An 18,615-nucleotide genomic window follows, 5' to 3' on the forward strand; every position below is an offset into this window, starting at 1 on the left:
AAACTCGCCGGCAGTAAATGTTTTGAAATTGGCCACATAGCTGATGACCAATCCCACGGGCAGGTAGACGACGCTAAAGATGAAGGGCAGACATGTCCAGAAGTGGTATACATATCGCACTAGTCCCTCCTTCGGAGGTATCCAACCAATCAGCTTCATTCCCCGATACATATAGTTGCTGCCATCCTGGGAACGCACTTTCTCCGTCAGCGGAGCCGGTTTGATTAGCTTGAACATCGGATCTATTTCAATTGTTAGCTCCATGATGGTCACAGTCGCCTTTTATAGTCGAAATCAGTTTCAAAATGTCCATATAACAGCCACATCCCATAGCACAGCTGTTGAATTCTCGTCACCTGCCGTTATGGTCAATAAATAAAGCATATTAATTATTATTAGTGCACTAAAAGTTGTACAGAAGGACGCCTGAATTCTCTGGGAAAACTAACAGGCTAAAAGAAAAACTATTTTCTTCAAACAGAAGTTTTTGAAACAGTGCTAAGTCTGTGTTTTCTAAGGCCGAATAATCGACAAATCAAAATGCATTCAATCCGATTAAAAGTTATTTTTTATTTTTTTATTTATTTCGGTATTGAATGGGAAAGGATTATATTATGACTGCAAAGTGTTTTGACTTTAAAAGGTTTTACCTTGTGCTTTTTTGCACATTCTACTTTGACACATAAACATGTTTAATTATCAATATGCAATTCTGACCATTTATACTATTGTCTTAACCATATTTATTTAGCCGAAATTCAATTCTAAATAAATGCATTCTTTTATTTAAATTAATAAGATTATATTAAATTAAGTTTGACCTATATTTGGGGCACAATATGAAATGAATTTTAGTTTTCTCGAAAAAACAATAAACGTTTATTTTAAAAGTTTTTCATTGCCAACTTAAAGTGCTCGATTGAATATGAATGTGTGAATATGGATGTGTGTGTCTATTAGCTGGAATAGATTTTTTTACTGCGTCACAATAAATAAGGATGCAAGTTCATGGTTATATAAAAGTGCAAATTCCGCATGTTTTGCATTATAATCAAACTTCTCAACAAGATCCAGATGCCTTACTATGGAAATGAAGCTGAATGCAAATTACAGAAGTCAGACTGTGCCAAAAGTTGAAGTGGAACAAAACATTGATCAGAGTCAGGACTATAAAAAGCTATCATAAGACGTACCAAGTTGCAGCGTTTGTTAAAGAAAGCATTTTGTGGTTCTTGATGCAACTAAGAGTTTCTGGTGGGACAGCAGACAGAAATGTGGGTCTATTCTTCGAATAGAGTTAACTACTTTGGTTTAATTGCACATTCTGGTTTGACTCGTAAGCTTCTCTCCCAAGTGTAATTATTTATAATTTTTTTTGCTGACTAATCGAATCGAAGTTTAATTCAACAGTTTTTCCCCATTTGCATTAATTTAAAGTTTTCCCAAAATTAGCACATTTTAAACAGTTGCATCTGAAATGGAAATACTTTCACAGATTCCTTAAAATTTATTTTATATTGTATTCCGAGTCTCTCGGAGAACTGCAGTCATTAGCTTATTCATTCAACAGCACTCTAGGTCGTTGGAGTTATTAAGTATTGCTTATCTCCTTTATATTTCAATCGATTTATCGACCAATTGTAATTGCATCTCACACAATAGAAAAATATTCAAAATGTTTCGTTCTCTCCTCATTGCAGCTTTCCATCTTTATTCGAACCGCACAGAGGAACGCATCGAGGACGATACATTGGCCGTCAAGTATGAGGATGGCAGATGGTCGAAACCGTATTACGACTGCGGTGGCGGGAATATATGGATGCTAACGTATACGGTACCATTCTTTGGCTACGAAAATGGCAGCTATCACTTCAAGTAAGTAGAAGCACACAAAGTCAAAAACAATTGCCGTAGAAATCGCAAGGGAAATCACTAGGGAAATGTCCCTCACTCCCCGCGTCCAGCCATCTAACTGCACAGTGGGTGTGGCCCAACAACGAAGTACAGACATTCAGACTCATTCTATAAATAATTTGCACAAAAAGCGCCCAGAGAAACTGCAATGGCCTGTAAAGTGCCAGTGCGCAGCTTTTTCCGTAGTTTTTATACCCTGTACACATTAAAAATGCTTATCAAAGGATGCGCCTAGATTGTGATGGAGTTTACAAGGGTAAGAGTTGCAACCAACAGTTGACACAGCAAATATGCTTTGGATCTGCATACAGAGTATGTGGTAGTCGTGCATTCTCGCATAGCGACTGCTTACTTGTTGTACTTAGTTTTTATTGTTTTTTTGCTTTTTAGCTTTTTGCTGTTGTTGTTGAGCGCCGTTCAACTGTCAGCGACAGACGCAGCCTTCGAATGACTAAAAATGAAATGTAAGCAACATTTTTGGGTGTGGCAACGTTTTGGCTTTTGTCTCACGACTGTGCCACATGCCCCAGCAACAACCACAACAACAGCAACAGCAACAACAACAATAACAGTGCAGTAAACAGTATCAGTAATTGAATAGCGTTGCTTCTTCTCAAGTGAACTGAGTGCCACAAGGCTGCACGTGCAGCGTCAGAGTCAACTTTTTACTTGCCGAGAACTGCTATCAAATTTCTCTCACGCACACAGACAAACGGAATATGTTAACATGGCCAGAACGTCCTTATGAAACTTTATGACGCCTTGCTCTTCCTTTCCCTTTCCCTTTGCCTTTTGCTGAATTTTTTAATTTTTCTCTTTCGCCTCATTTCTTTTATTTTGTCGGACATAGTTCGCTTTTTGAAAACTTCCGATTGAATGTTGAGGCAAAAAGTTGGCAAACTAAGCTAAAAAGTCAGAATGGTCTCCCATACTCCCTTAAAAAGCAGCGAAATAAGTTACCCAGTTTAATGAAAATTTCATCGATCTTTGTCCAAGACGGACGATTGACCAAGTCAATAAATTTGGCAAGCACTTGGCGTTTAAGACTTGAGGCGTGTACTTTTGGCCATATTCAATTATTTCAGACGGGCAGTTGTAGGAGGAGAGGCAAAAGTAGAACAACGTTTCATTAAATTTGTTAAATCAACTGTGAGTGTTGGATGTATTTATTAGAAATATTTACAAGCCCAATACCCAGCCCAAAACTAAGAAAACACATTTTAGCATTAACGAGGCCATAGCACAATTGCAACAACAACAACAACAAGAACAATTACAATTACAATTGGTAGGCTTTGCCAAGCAGTTAGTTACAACATCAAACTGAGTGCCTCAATGTTGCATAATGATTGCTGAAAGCTATTTTATTGTTTACGACCGAACGTGGGCGACAATCTCTATAGTAAGTAAGATGGGGAAGAAATCATGTGGCATGTGGCATGGGGCATGGGGCATGGTACACTGCTCTGCACAATTAGCCAGTGGACGTTGCTGTCCGCTCTTCCACTTCGCTTCATGCATAATATGTGAATATTGCAAGGTACCAGGCAACAAGAACATCAACATGCTTTAATGGAATCTGTATGGAGAGCTACTTTAATAGCACAAATATAATGAGTTTTCGACAATTTACTCAACAAACTTTATGTAAACAGTTTATTTTTTTAACTTTTGACTGACAGAGCTCAGTGAGCTCTTTCCATTTGAAAATTGTTTTTTTTTTGCTCATCTGAAATATACTTAAGGACTTAAGATAATCGATATTAATTAAAAATTTATCAAAAATAATCAGCTATTTATAAGAACAGATACACCACGATATTAAAATTACAAAAGCTCGGCAATCAGCTTATGAACTTAATTTTAAGTCTTAAAAAAGCACATTTACGATTAATGCTTATTTCAGATTTTACTAATTATTATTAAGTGATATAATACACAATGATAGAAAAAACATAAAGTAAAAGCAAAAAAAACCGTATTTGAATTTAGTATGTTAGATTTCACTAGAAAACGTATTAAATTAAAATATAATAAACTTTAATTTAACTAAAAACCTACATAAATGTCAAATTTAAATTTAAATCTTATTTATTTTAAACATGCGGAAAAGCTAAAAAAAACGTGTTCGAATTGATGTCAGATTTATTAAGAAACGTATTAAAATTAAATATAATAAACTTTAGTTTAACTCAAAGCTTAGTAGAATTGGAGCTGGTTGGTACATTGTTGTTGGACAAAAAATAGAAAAGTATTTATTTCAAGTCCGGTGGCTCATTTGTTAGAGTGGCCGACCCTGCTACCAGGCAGAACTTTTTCAGTTCAAAGAGGTGGGTTCAAATCCAACTCTGGGCCATGCTAAAAGAGAAAAGTCACGAATAATATTAGAATGAGTAAAAAGTTTTTAAATTAAAATAAAAAATAAAAATAAACTTGAAAATAAAAATAAAAACATTATAATTTGTTTTTCCTTTTAATACAAACGCAGTTTTTGTTTATGAAATATTATAATATGTACTTAAATTAAATTAAAAAAATATATTTAAATTTAATATATTCATATTTGTTTTTTGATTTTGGAAATATTTAAATTTCACAGCAGTTTTCTATCAGTGCAAGTCAAAAATAATAATTATTTGTAGTTTTTTTGAATGTTTTAATTTACAAGCTTACAAATATTTATTAAGTTTGATTTATAAAATAAAATTCTTAAAATTACCATCAAAAGTGATTTTTTTGTTGCTTATGGTCCCTAGTTTTAGGCTGTTAAATGATTATTTGTTCAAGAAAAATATATCCTTGGTCTCAATCATATACTTCTCGTAGCTGGCGGTTGTGGCCCCGTTCTCTGATTGTGGCTTGTAGCAGTAGCACGGATAAACTATACGCTTCTTCTCCGTACTCATTATTCGCCTCCTCATAGAATCCGGCTTGTCTGTGAATCGCACACGCTGTTGCCCTGTGTAAATCAGTATTGACAGTTGAGTCTGGACTAGAGACTAATTGTTATACTAACAGTTGGACTGGTAGAATTGCTTCTGCCAGGAGGAAAGTGACTGTTCCTGAGTATTTCGAATTTTGTCTTTGGCAAATACAAGTGAAAGTGTCAGCAGCATTGACAACAACAATTGACTTGTCAACGAGTTTAATAACATTTCTTCCAACAGTTCTGGCTTAAATGAAATTTAACTCATTGCTTTTGTGCCATACTTGGCTAATAGCTTGCGTAATTATTACAGTTACAGCCACTTTACGGGCCAAGCATTTAAAATTTCATTAGCCACGGCACCTGCTGCTAATGTAGCCACTTCCCAGTGTCAGTTCGTCAGTTCATAAGTCTCTGTCAAAGTCTCAATTCTCCACAGGTGGGTGGCAGGCAGAATATTTAATGAATGCAATCAATTATAAAGAACATCAGACATAGACACACTTCCAATCTCACATGCCTACATAGACGCCACTTCATGTTCATTGACTTTGCACGCTCCATAAATTTCACACATTAGAAACTTTCGCACACACACACACACACACACACACACACACACACACACACACACATATTCATACATACGAACTTCCTCAGGAAGACCAAACTTTCGCCGGTCTGTCGAGGCGGAAGCACAACAACAGCCTGCAATTAGTTGCAACATTAATTTCCCCCGCCCATTAGACGGATGCAACAAAATTAATGTCGAAATGTTGAAAATTTACTCAGTTTATTTGCCCACAAGGCGTGGCATCAACATTGCAGCAGCCAAATACAGATCCAAAAAAAAATAGAAAAACCAAGCTTATTTATTACAGCAGCTTACGGTGCAAAAATAAAATCAAAGAGTCAGCGAATCGAAATAGCAGAGAGCCGACTATTAAGTTACACTACTACACTCAATGAAAATACACTGGTGGGCATAAGAATTTTTACAAAAGTGTGAGGAAAATTTACTCATAATTTAAACTTACTTCATGTTCATTTTGGCATTAATAGGTATATCATTTGAATTCCGTTTAAATGATACTAAAATTTTCCTCAACCCATTAGTACCCGTTGAAATTTTAGAATTTCTGTAAAAATCTACTTTTATTACTTTTTTTCTAGGGCTTAAACAAATAATGTTTTGATGCAAAAAGTTTCAACAAACAAATCTAATAGTGACTGTAAAATTTTTTTCAATAATTTCTTTGCTTATTTTTTTTATGATGTTTTGAAACTTGCTAAAAATTACATTTTTTTGCACATTTTCCTTCTTTTTATACAAAAATTTTCTGAGATTATCCCATACAAAAATAAAAAAAAATATAAACAAAGAGATTTTTAAAAAAAAATATATCTTGCAGTCACTACTAGAATTGTTTGGAGAAACTTTTTGCTCAAAACATTTTTTGTTTAAGCACTAGGAAAAAAGTCATAAAATTAGATTTTTACATAAATTCTAAAATTTCAACTTATGTCCACCAGTGTATATATTTTATTTATATATTTGTTGAAAATAAATGTATTCTAAGTTACAAATGAGTTTTAAAGCTAAAACCATTTAGCTAACCAATAATAATATAAATTATAAATTTGGTAACTAAAAAAGAATAGAAAAACGGAAACTTAAATACCCTGCTACCAATAATTTAGTCTATTTCTACACTCACTTCAAAAAATTCTATATTTCATGTTTCCATAAATATGCCCTCTCAAAAGGGTATTACATTATTGTAGTCAAAAAGTTGACTTATGCTATTGCATGCCAAAGTTCAACGAAGAAGGGGGGCAATTGGTGGAATCGTGTTAATAATGTGCTGCTATCAGTATTCCATTAGTTGTGGCACAGACTGAAAAATTAATTTGTTTACGCCGTGGCAGCAAACTGGCGGAAAATGGTAAACTAGCTGGAACGACCAAGTTCGAAGTACGCGTCCAAGTGGAAGTTGAAGCCACGAAAAGTTGCTAATTGATTTAATTTATGTACATATTACGCTGCGTTGTACCATGATAAATGCTGGCAACGGACAACACAATGTGCACAATGGGACAGTGGGACAATGGGCCAACCGACCGGCTAAGCGGCAGCAAACATTAACTTAATAACATTAAAAATTATTTGGCATTTTGGATGGGCATTAGCAGCTGGCAAAACAAACCTCAACCCGCAGACTGTGAAAGAAATGGCAAAACGCAAATATATAAAGCGCAAATCACATTAACCGCCTGCTGTGCGCAGAAAGAAAGGACACGACGTCAGACTGTGAACGCAATTGTGTTGGCCTGGACGAGATTGCTTAGGGTTGCCTGCTGAGGCAATAATTTTGATTTGATTTCATTTAAGTTTCGCTTAGCGGTCGCTGCATGCAACAAATTCTCAATAAATCAACAGAGAGAAAGTGAGAATTTCTGGGAAGACAGAATTCAAATAAACTTGGCTTTGTATTTATTAAAGAGCTGCACAAAATATTTTGAAATTCTACTTCACTACTGTACAGTACTTCCAGACACTTAGTTCTAGTGTAGCTTTGACAGCAATGTTATATGTTCTAATATTTTGTTTTGAAATAGAACAAACACAACAGAACATGAAAATTCTCATTACAGTGCTTGACAGTGCTTGAGTTCTATTGGGAAGTAATATTTCAAAACAAAACATGTTAGTATAGTAAAAAAATCGTAAATTTTCTAGTGTACAGCAAGTGCACTAGAATATAGAGAAGTAATTTAACATCTCAACTTTTTTGTAGCCCTCTCTCTCTGTAGATTCACAGTAAGTGATATTGTGGCAAATTAAAGAAGCAATGGATGTCTTAGATGTAAGTTTAGTTATTGAAAATATGTTAAATGATAAGATTTGCGTGTTATTAGGAATCGTCAAGCGAATCAACCTCAATGGAACTAAGTGCTGTCGAGCTACGACAAATTAAAGAGAAAATATTGGCAGGCGAGTTCCAAATTAGCTCAAAGCGGGGTCGCAGCAAGGTTTGGAACATTTTTGGAAACATTGAAACCACGACTGGCGCTGAGATATCTGGGTATTTGAAAAGGACGCAAAATTCGATGGAAAGAGTATACGAAGAGCTGTCAATGTATGAAAACTCTGAGATTCAATTTTATGATGAATTCGATGTTTTCAAGTGGTGGGAAGCGAACAGGATTCAATTTCCAATTCTGTTCAAAACTAGCTGCAGAGTGCTTGCAGTCCCTGCCTCAAGTGCTGCGTCTGAGCGTGTATTTTCGGCTGCCCGAAGCCTTTTAACGGACAAAAGGTGTTTGCTAGGTGGAAACACCGACATAGTAAATCATATTATGTTTTTAAACCAAAATAGCGATACATAATAAAATAAAGAATGAAGAAAGTCATCACTGTCTTTCTTTTAATCTTCTAAATATATTCTAATAAAAAAGTCGGTAGAGTGCGCCACAAAGTTGCCATCAAAAGCACCAAAATTTTGACGCACACTCCATCTTTGGTAATTTGTTTTGGGTATATTTGTGCCACAGAATAAGCGCCATCTGTTGATTATATATACTGTCAAGCTATAGCAAGCAGCTTTGGGTCATTCGCTACTATAATATTATTGTGTGCTTAAATTACAATTGTTTTCTTAATAGCTTTTTTTTCAATAAATTTTTAATTATAGTTCTAGTGTACAGCAAAAAAATTTTCAAAACGTTTTGTGTTCTACTTCAACAAGCTTCTAGATCTGTATGGTTCTAGTTCAGTTGTGTTTTGAATGTTTTGGTTCTATTTGGCTTGTGTTCTATTAGTTCTATTGCTTGACGTATAGTATTTGTTCAAATATCAAAAACTTTTGACACTGAAGTATTTGTTTTGAATTTGAGCAGAGTGCTTGTAGAACATAATTTTAGTGCTTGTGCAGCTCTTTAGTATTTATTTGACTTATGCTACATATAAATAACACACATACACAAACATAACTGTACATAAAGTGGCACAGCATAATGAGGCAAACGGAAACGGAAATATCAAATATTGCAATAAGCATTCCTTTGTATGGCCAACAAACTGAAGCAGAGCATAAGTAGGCCAAGGAGAGGAGAGGGGAGGGGAGCCAGTGCTTGTTAGTCTGACGAACTGCATCTTGTGAATATTCATGATTATGGATTACATGACAGTGGCATGGCAGAATGCTGCCTGCTCACAAGTTGCTTACACGTCATCTTCTCGTATTTACGTTCCGTTTACATGCAACATTTGTGTCAGTTCGGCTGCAACTCATATTGCCTGACTTGCAGACACACTCACACACACACACACTTGCTCACAGATACAGCTGTACAAATACACAAACGTTTTGACCCAGAACGTATCGTATTCCGCCTCCTCGATAGATGCTGCCAATCATGTTTCAAAGCGCATGCAACATGCCAACTAACATTCCATGTGGCTTCTACAATGTCAATGTCTTGTCGGCAGCCAATTACATGCAACATTGCAACATTGCAATATCGACATCAACACAGGCAACCTTTCAATCCTGCCAAGTGTGCACATTTACATTTTTGTCAATAGTTCAACAATAATAACAAGGTCAATTCGCTCATAAATAATAAATCAACAGCAAGTAGATATTTATTTTGTTATTTAAAACATAATTCAACAGCAAAAACAAAAATTTCAGTTTTGTTTTTATTTCGATTCGAAGCAGAACAATTAAGATTAATTTTTTTTATGATTATATTTTTATTAAAACTGTAAAACAAAAGTTGCTCTTAAATTTTTTTCATTTGTCCTTCATTTGTCGAATGAATCTAAGTGGACCTTCGATTTAAGCATATTTTTTTTCCATAAATCGATTTTTAATAAAAACGTATTCCATTTAAAAAATGTATTTTAGTGTTGTTTCATTACGCTCGCTTGATACCAAGAAGCACTTGTCAAGGTTAAAATCATAAACTATAAAATCTGAAGTGCAATTTCGATTTATATTTGCAAAACATATTTAATGCTTCATTCAAAATATTTATTAAATGTTGAATTGCACATAATAATACCATGCAACAGTTGACAAATCTCTTATGTCTGTTGAATTATTAATATGAAGCGAAGCTCATCTGCAAAATGCGACATTAATGTGACCTTCATTCTGGCCACACACAAATTTTGCTGGCTTACCCAGAGTCTGTATGTGAGTGAGGTGAAAATTGCAAGAGTAAAGCAGATTTCGTACATTAGGGGCAGCCTTCATGTGATGCATATTGTGGTGTTGGTGGTGTGAGTGCATTGAAAGTATGCTGTTTGCTGTCCTTTGGTAAATATGAGTGCACACATGGCGTATACTTAATGCGTCGACAAATCCAACCAGTCGTGTTATTTACAAACTGATTGCAGGCATGCGTGTGTGTGTGTTGTTATTGTGGCCATAACCAAATTACGCACTAACACTAGCCAAATGTACTCGACAACAAAAACGGCAACATTCGCATACCACACGGCGTATACGTATTAGCTGTCGCTATTTTTAAATGGCGTGCACGTGCTGTCATATAACTGTATCAATGTGTATGTTTGCCAGTGTGTGTGGCATGTGTGTAAGCTGCTAAAATGCATTCGAGCTATGCACGTACAAGAATTCCGTGAGCTGAGCACGTGCTTTGACTGAGTTAAAGTATTTGTTGCATTGCTCGGTGTTTGCAACTCGTACGCGCACTTTCCGGCACGCTGGCTAGAAAAATATTTACTTTAAAGTCAGTTCAAACACTTGAAACAATATAAGTACTTTCTTTCTCTCTTGAAATGTGCAAATTATATTTCTAGTTTGTTTGTCTGCTCGTCGACTTGGAACAGCTGCTGCTCCAACAGCAATCGTTTAATTAGACGATGGACAGAGGGGAGAGTAGAGGAGGATAGCGAAAAGAAAACCAATTATGCTAATCAGTTCAACGCCAAACACAGTTGACCCGCTTGCAGCTCACTCCACAGGCGAGAAAAGCTTAATAAAATCGTTGGCATTCTCATGTTTCTGTTGGTCCTGGCTCTAAACGTGGCCAGAACAGAAACAGCGACTGTGGCATTTGCTTTTGGCAGCAAAATTGAAAATCAACAGGCGCAGAGGACATCGAAATGGAAATGGCAACGACAAACGATTAATTGGCAGCTCATTTGTAGGCATTGGGCGACACTTAATCAAAGGCGCATCAAGTATACGCCACCAGGCACAACGCATTGCCACATCAGCAGTGCGTGGCGGTCGCTGTGGCTATTAAATTCACACACACACACACACGCACACACACTCAGCCAATGTTAAAGTCGGCCAACTAATAAATCAATATGATTCGCAGCTGAATTCATTCGGACAGATTGCCATCCCGGTCAGTTCGATAAGCCTGTTTTTCGATATCCGTTTACAAATTATCTTTAAAACTGTCAACAGCAACAGCCACACAGGGAAGCAAATCGAACAGTGCCGACAAAATGAAACCACAGCAAATAAAAAGGCAAGCAAATAAGAAAATAAAAGAGGGTTCCAGGATGAAAGGACATACATAAAAGGCGTTGGGATCAACTGCAAAAGAATTAACATAATCATTATTATAATGTAATATGGCTATTGTGTAGTCTCCTGTAGTCCTGCCACTTCCTGCGACCAATGTGTCCCAGTCGATATCCCTTTTTTTTTTTGCAATCAATAAGTTGTCAGAAACAATCAAATAAATACAAACTGATATGTCAATATTAACTGACGGGCGGATAAAACTCGAGACCAGATAAGCACGACACACGACACACACACTCTACCCCTCTCTGTGCCCCTGTGTGTGTTTGTGTGTGTGTGTGTGCATTCAAGAAAAAGGTCTCCCATTTGATGTTCGACAATCTGGCAGTCAGAGATGCGTGAAGTTTTATAGTAAAACCCAAAACACTGGACACAACTTTTGATTTACATTTTCAATTTGTAAAACAAATGACTTAAAAGTTTCTGTAGAAAATTTTGATTAATAAAATTGCATAAAAAATAAGGCTTCAAATATTGCTAACTTATATACAAGCAATGTTGTTTTTGACACAACTTTTGATTTAGACTTTCAATTTGCTAAACAAATGACTTAAAAGTTTCTTTACAAAATATAAATTAATAAATAATAAATTAATAAATAAATTAGGCTTTAAATAGTATCAACTTATATACAATCGTTGTTGTTTTTAATTATCGTCTTTCTGTCGGCAAAACTGCATTTATATATCTATAAATTCATGTCTAAAATCGTAAAATAAATGTTATTTGTTTAGTTTTTATGTTATTGATTCAATCAATTATCTATTTAGTTAGGTATTGCGAAAATTAGTTAACAATAATACAGTTAAAGTTTCTTTAAAATTAAAATTCTGTGTAAATTCGTTAAAGAAAAATACAATTGTGGGACACTGTTCGCAAAGAATGGAACTACAGGCCCTGGATTATGCGTAAAATTGTACATGTGTTCTGGGCGGAGCTGCTGTTGCTGTGTCTGCTGAGGAATGCGTGTAATTGGGTGTTTGCCAGCTGCCCATGCCAGTTTCACAGCGGATCATATAGAATATATGGGGTGGGGAGTACCAAGGGTCGGGGAGTGGGCTCTGATGGCGGCTTAGTGCACCCTTTTCATGGCTTTATGTCTTTGTAAAACGACAAGCGGAAGGACAAGAAAATAATTTTCTACTAGTTTTGTTGTTGTTGTTGCTTGCGTTCATTTCCATTTGCGAAAACGGAAGCATAGCACGCTTGTTAGCTTCCGCATGGCCTTTATCCATTATCCCTTTTATATTCGTTGTCCTCTTCGCCGTCTGCGATTCACACAGCCATCAAAGGCGGAATTTATTGTATGTTATCGCTGGCAGTACACAAAACGCAACAACAACAACAGCAATGCGACCAGTGTCCGTGAACAAGATGGACTCTGGTCTGGACACACACACACATATTATACATTAGAGTGGGTCATTTTTTCGCGACAAAGCGTTTATGAAATTCGTAATCTACGATGAATTCTAAGAAGAATTGCCCAAGAAACCATATGTCTACAATTAATATCGAGCTTCCACTTTTCTCGAGGAAGGTTTTCATGTGTTTTGTATGGCGAAACTGTCTGTTAGGTAAGACTTAGTTTAAAAAAAAAAAAAAAAATCACAGATAGAGGCCGAATTATAATGAATTTAGAGAAAAGTATTAGTTGGCGGTCTTAACTAGTTTTTTTTTAATTGAATTTTAAACATAGGCACTTTAGTCAAGATTCAATAAAAAAGTTAATGTTGCATTAATTTTTAAATTCAATTAAAAAGAGACCGCCAACTTATTCTTATCTCTAAATTCATCAAAAATCGACCTCTATTTGTGCTTTTAATTTGTTTTCGTTTTAGAGGAAAGTTATACCTAACAGACAATTATTAATATATTATCTGTAAAAAGTGGAAGCTCGATATTAATTTTAGACATATGGTTTCTTTTGCAATTCTTCTTAGAATTCATCTCAGATTACAAATTTCATAACCCCTTTGTGCATTTTTTTTAATCCATACAAATTGACCCACTCTATTATAAATATTTACTTTATATACTGTATATGTATACATAAATATCAGCTGCTGGCGCTACGCACGTTTTATTGAATTGATTTTATAGTAAATGGCGCCATTTGGCTTAAGTGCCGCCCAGTTGATTGTTAAACTGACAAATTAATAACATAAATTTTTAACGCCTGCTCATCTCCCGTCTCTCCCGTCTCTCGTTTCGTCTCGTTCCGTCTCGTGTGTTGCAGGGGCACATCTGGCATTGATATTGACTTGCGGCGCGTGGACATCGACCAATGCCCGCAGCGGCATACGCCGGGCACTAAACGACCGCTGAACATCTTTGCCGGCACCGACAAGTGCAAGCAGCGCACCACCATGGTGGGTACTTAAAATATACACACAGCAATCAGCAGTCAATTGCTTTCACTTTCACTTTCACACCTTCCCTCTCACTCTGTTCTCTTCCTCTCTTAGTGCGAGGCCATTATGGGTCTAGGCTTTCGTCGAGGCTCATACAAATGTTTGTGCCGCAAGGGCTTTTACTTTCCGGACGTTGTATCGCTGCACAAGTTCTTCAATGGCAGCCTACTGGAGGAGGAGTACGAGAAGCTGATGCTGGTAGGTTTTCTGTTTGTGGTATAAATTACCATTATCACGCCGGTAAGGGGAAGAGCAATAACGGAAACCGCTGTGTCAGGTGGTTTCAATAATTGCCAAAGCTTAACCGAAACTCTCATTAAATATGTATGTTGATGTCCACCTTCATCTCCATCTCCATCTCCATCTGTATCTTTTGCTCGCAGGGTAAAAACTCCACGTACAATAGCAACAACGAATACGAGTGCCTGCCCTGCGCCGAGGGCTGTGACTCCTGCGAGGATTCCTCCCCCTGCATCGCGGCCCTCAATTGGCCCATGCGCACCAGCATCCTGGCACTGGCCTGCATCGTCATCGGCCTGCTGCCCCCCGCCGCCTGGTTCACATTTCGCTATCAACAAGTCAAGGTAAGTGACCACACCAAGAGCACACACACACACACACACACACACACACTCAGTCCTCTGACCAAATGCAATAAGTAAGTATGCTAGAGTCGAGGTCCCGACTATAAGATACCCTTTTAAAACTTCAATTATATCAGCTATGTTTCAGAAATCTCTAGAGATTTTGAAGAGAAATGTTATTGAAAGCAACCGTTCGAAATGTTGGTGTTCCTAAAATTTCAGAGATTTACTATTTTCATTTTTTTTTTTTGCATTTTTATTCAATTTAAATATATATTAATTCAATTAAAAGATACATTAATTCAATTTAATAAATATTTAATTTTGTCAAATCTCTTAAATATTGTTTAGACATTTCAAAGCAATGGTTTTTTTTTCAGGAGCACCAAAAATTGCTTTGGCGCTGTTATAAATTTGTAGAACACACCTGTAAATTTAATTCAGTAAAACTCCAATGACTTGAAAATTACTGCATACATTTAGGCGAATGCCTTTTCTTTAAACCCTAAAACATCCATAACTACGGTTATATTAATCCTAACTTGATGTAATTCAGGGGTATGATAGTTTATACTAAAAGGAATGCTCAACATCAAAGCAGCGCGTGAAAATAATATGAAACCAACTTAGTTCGCATAAGGTGTGATAATTTTATAATTATAATTTGATTGCTTTAGCTCTTATAGTCCCAAAGATCTAGATATTTTAAAGGAAAGAAGATATAAGAAAAAAAATTTGATCGCACATTTTTTCATTGATGTAAAAACTTAAGAAAGCCATTTTCATATTTTGCTTATATAAATTATGTCTAAAATGTGTTATACAAACTAAGATTGTATTCATATACTGAGAGCCACTGTTACATATTTGGCTACGAATACAACCTACACTTGTTATTCACATGTAACAGGTATGCTTAATGCTGCGTAGACTTTCTCACTTTGTGTTGGTTTTAAAATGGCAAGACAACTTTTTTTAAGCCAAAGGTCGGAGGTGGAGTCAAGATTTACTGGCCAGCAGAGCTGGCTGCTTGTCACATGCCTTAGAACCTGCGCAAGACCGACCTAAGCTGCTGTCATACTGTTGCTAAGCTGCTTAGCATTGTTAGTTTCAAGTTAATTTTGTACGTGCTGTCGTGGAGTCGAAGTGAGTCTATGTCCTCGACATGGTCCGGATATTGTCGCGCATAAACGGAAGTGCAAACATTCACACAGATTTCAACGAGCATCCTGGACTGCAGTCCGCACAATCCGACCAGTCCGACCACTCCCAGTGTCACTTGTGCGCTCATTAAGCCAGTCCATAGACCAAGGGTCTCTAGCGTATAGTTTTAAACCGTTTTGAACTTTGGCGTTGCCATGCGAGCACATTCCTGCCGTGGAAATGGAACTCTTCTACAACCTCCATTAAGTTAGCATTGTGAATTATTCCATTTCCCATCGGGGACTTCCCTGCGTCCTTGCCCCGCCCTGCGCTGGGGCGAATCAACGCAGCCAGCCAACTAAACTGTTTTCATTTCTAATGCGATTCTGTCGCATTTGTGTCTGCGTCTACATCCGAGACTCGAGCTCTATTCTCATCTCAGCTCGCCCAAACTAATTAAATGGCATTAAAGACTTGCAGTTCATCCTGTAAAGCAGCCAAGTGTGACTATGACTACACACAGACATCTCAAGCTCGGATATTCACCTCTCTCAGGTTCCATCCTGTAGTTGACCTCTTTGTACTTTGTCCAATTGTGCAGATGAGACAATTTTAATTTTAATTTTAATTTGCATTTAAACAAAGCCACGCCATGTGCACAACATCAACAACAATCTAGTCCCAACTAGGCCAAAGATCCCATTCCACAAATCTCATATAAATATTTAACATTTAACATTTGCAGGTTGTGCGTGCTGCCAGCCCAGCTCTGTTGCGGGTCATTGCACTGGGAGCGTTCTTCATCTACTGCACGGTAAGCCAATTTCTCAACTTTGCCATAAATTAACGTTGGATTCTGAAAAAAGGATAGCAGCTTTAAAAACAGTCAGAGCGGAAAGACTAGACTTAAAATCGTGCGCTGATTTATTTTAATTATTTTGAAAGCAGGACCGTTGGAATCTGAGAAATTCAATGTAACAATTATTTCCATATGTTTATTTAACAAAAAACGAAATAACAAATATTTCTGATTTATTTAAATATTTTAAAAGCAGGACCAGAGAATTTCAAAGTAACAATTATTTCCAAATTTTTATTCAACAAAAAAACGAAATAACAAATATTTCTCATTTTTTCTATGACATTAAAAAAAATTAGATAGTTTAAATTTTCATCAATAAAAATAAATGATTTATGATTTTTTCTTTAATAGTTACGAATAGGAATGTTATAAGAATTATTATTTTTTTATTATTATTGGAAAGTTAAGAGTTTGGCTGATATTATGGTGTATAACATACTTTCTTCACATTGATTTATTTATTTAAGATGCGCATTCATAGCTCTTATTTGTGGTCTTTGATTGATAGGCAAATGCGTAATTTACAAATATTTTACATAAAAATAACATTTTTATTTGTAATAGTCACGTCTAAACTTATTTGACGACTACTCTATAATATGTTGATAGTCGTATTTATTTGGGTTAAAATGGATGCGTTTGAATACGGATCATATTAGGCTTTATGTCAATCATACAACAGAATTTGCATAACCAACAGGCAGAAAAAGGCTCATATTCAAATAAAGCAAAAGGAAAATATTATAAATTAATCCTCCTTACTCACAAATGACCATACTCAATTCAAATCGATTTCAACGCAATTTAATTTGATTGATTTATGGTTCGTGATGAAAAATAATGTCAAAACTGGCCAAATAAAGAACTTTAAGCGAGAGTTCATCGCTCGTTTGTACACACACCACACACACACACACACACACACACACACACACTTGAGGTTTAGCAGACAATGCAAGGGAAAAAGATATATTGTGGCACTTATCTGAAGCGTCTTGGCAACACACAATGACCGAGCTGGGATGAGCTGAGCTGAGAGCTAAAAGATATACTCAGCTCGTGAGTGAGAGACGTGGGGCAAGACTGAGGTATTTTGTGGCAAGGTCGTTTGAGCGCTCTTTATGATTTTTTAATATGTGCCTCAGTGTGGCAAGAATGAGATGAATCTATTGTTGCTGCTCCTACTTTGATTTATTAATATTTAAATTGCCGACCTAGGCAAATAGCATTGAAATTCGAGTACTGTAAAAAATTATTGTTTTACTTTTGTTATGCTAACGCAAAAAATGCGATATAATTTGCAATTGATGCGGAGGCGACATTTAAATATTTGTGTCTGGCATCGAAAATTCTTGTCTAATTTGCAATTCTAAGTAACCGGACAACTTTTTGTTCTAAATTATTTGCATTTCTCTCGTCAACCCACAGAATATTGTTATGTATCCGAATCCGAATCTCTACACATGCACCGCTCGCATTTGGCTGCGCGAAATTGGATTCTCTCTGACCTATGGTGCACTCATGCTGAAGACCTGGCGGTAAGTTGCAAACCCCTTAGGCAATACAAGAGAGATTTTTTATTATATTTTCTGCATTATGGAAATGTCTCGTCTAGAATCTCGGTGATATTTCGGGTGCGCTCGGCAAAGGCTGTCAAAATCACAGATGCTGCGCTGCTCAAGCGTTTGGGAATCATCTGTGGGGCCATTGGTACCTGTTTGCTGGTACGGACTTTAGTATCGCCGCCGGACGTGGTGGTGGGACGCACCGCTGATGACCTCAAAGCATTCCTATGCAAAACCGATTGGTGGGACTACACATTTACCTCGAGTAAGTAGAGACAGAGAGAGATACGAAATAATTTGATATGCCTTGCATACAGAGCATGAAAAGCAGACTTGATTGGTCCTGAAGCCACTCAAAAGTAAGCCCAGAAACACATTTACACACACACACACACACAGAAATAGAGAACTCAGAACTTCAAAGCAATGCAGTAAAAAATAACAGCAGGCAATATATCGCTTCCCACGTTACGTATACGCACGGTATGCGAGTTGTACGTAAAAAAGAGAGAAAATAAAGTGGAAAAATATTGGAATGCCGACGTCGTCAGGGCAACACGCAACAGAAAACAGTCATCGGACTACAGTCAACGTATGTCCTCTTGGCTTAAGCTGAAATCCAGTTGGAAGGC

The 18,615-nt window shown here is 36.5% G+C and overlaps 2 protein-coding genes across 2 annotated transcripts in view; one reads left to right on the plus strand and one right to left on the minus strand.

Annotated features, from left to right (window-relative positions):
• Positions 1-18,615, plus strand: part of LOC117783766 — a 44,870-nt gene that overhangs the window by 20,349 nt on the left and 5,906 nt on the right. The window contains exons 3-9 of the mRNA XM_034621311.1: positions 1,701-1,875; positions 13,655-13,787; positions 13,884-14,027; positions 14,213-14,413; positions 16,302-16,370; positions 17,847-17,956; positions 18,034-18,248. Coding sequence (XP_034477202.1) covers positions 1,701-1,875; positions 13,655-13,787; positions 13,884-14,027; positions 14,213-14,413; positions 16,302-16,370; positions 17,847-17,956; positions 18,034-18,248 — 1,047 coding nt within the window. The remainder of the gene's footprint in view (positions 1-1,700; positions 1,876-13,654; positions 13,788-13,883; positions 14,028-14,212; positions 14,414-16,301; positions 16,371-17,846; positions 17,957-18,033; positions 18,249-18,615) is intronic.
• LOC117783840 lies at positions 4,668-5,068 on the minus strand. Its single transcript, XM_034621391.1, has 2 exons — positions 4,931-5,068; positions 4,668-4,873 (listed from the first exon to the last, which is right to left on the minus strand). The coding sequence occupies exons 1-2, from the start codon at positions 5,028-5,030 to the stop codon at positions 4,689-4,691; spliced, it is 285 nt and encodes a 94-aa protein (XP_034477282.1). The 5' UTR covers positions 5,031-5,068; the 3' UTR covers positions 4,668-4,688.

The sequence above is a fragment of the Drosophila innubila genome (genome assembly GCF_004354385.1).
Source record: "Drosophila innubila isolate TH190305 chromosome 2R unlocalized genomic scaffold, UK_Dinn_1.0 1_C_2R, whole genome shotgun sequence".
NCBI lineage: Eukaryota > Metazoa > Arthropoda > Insecta > Diptera > Drosophilidae > Drosophila > Drosophila innubila.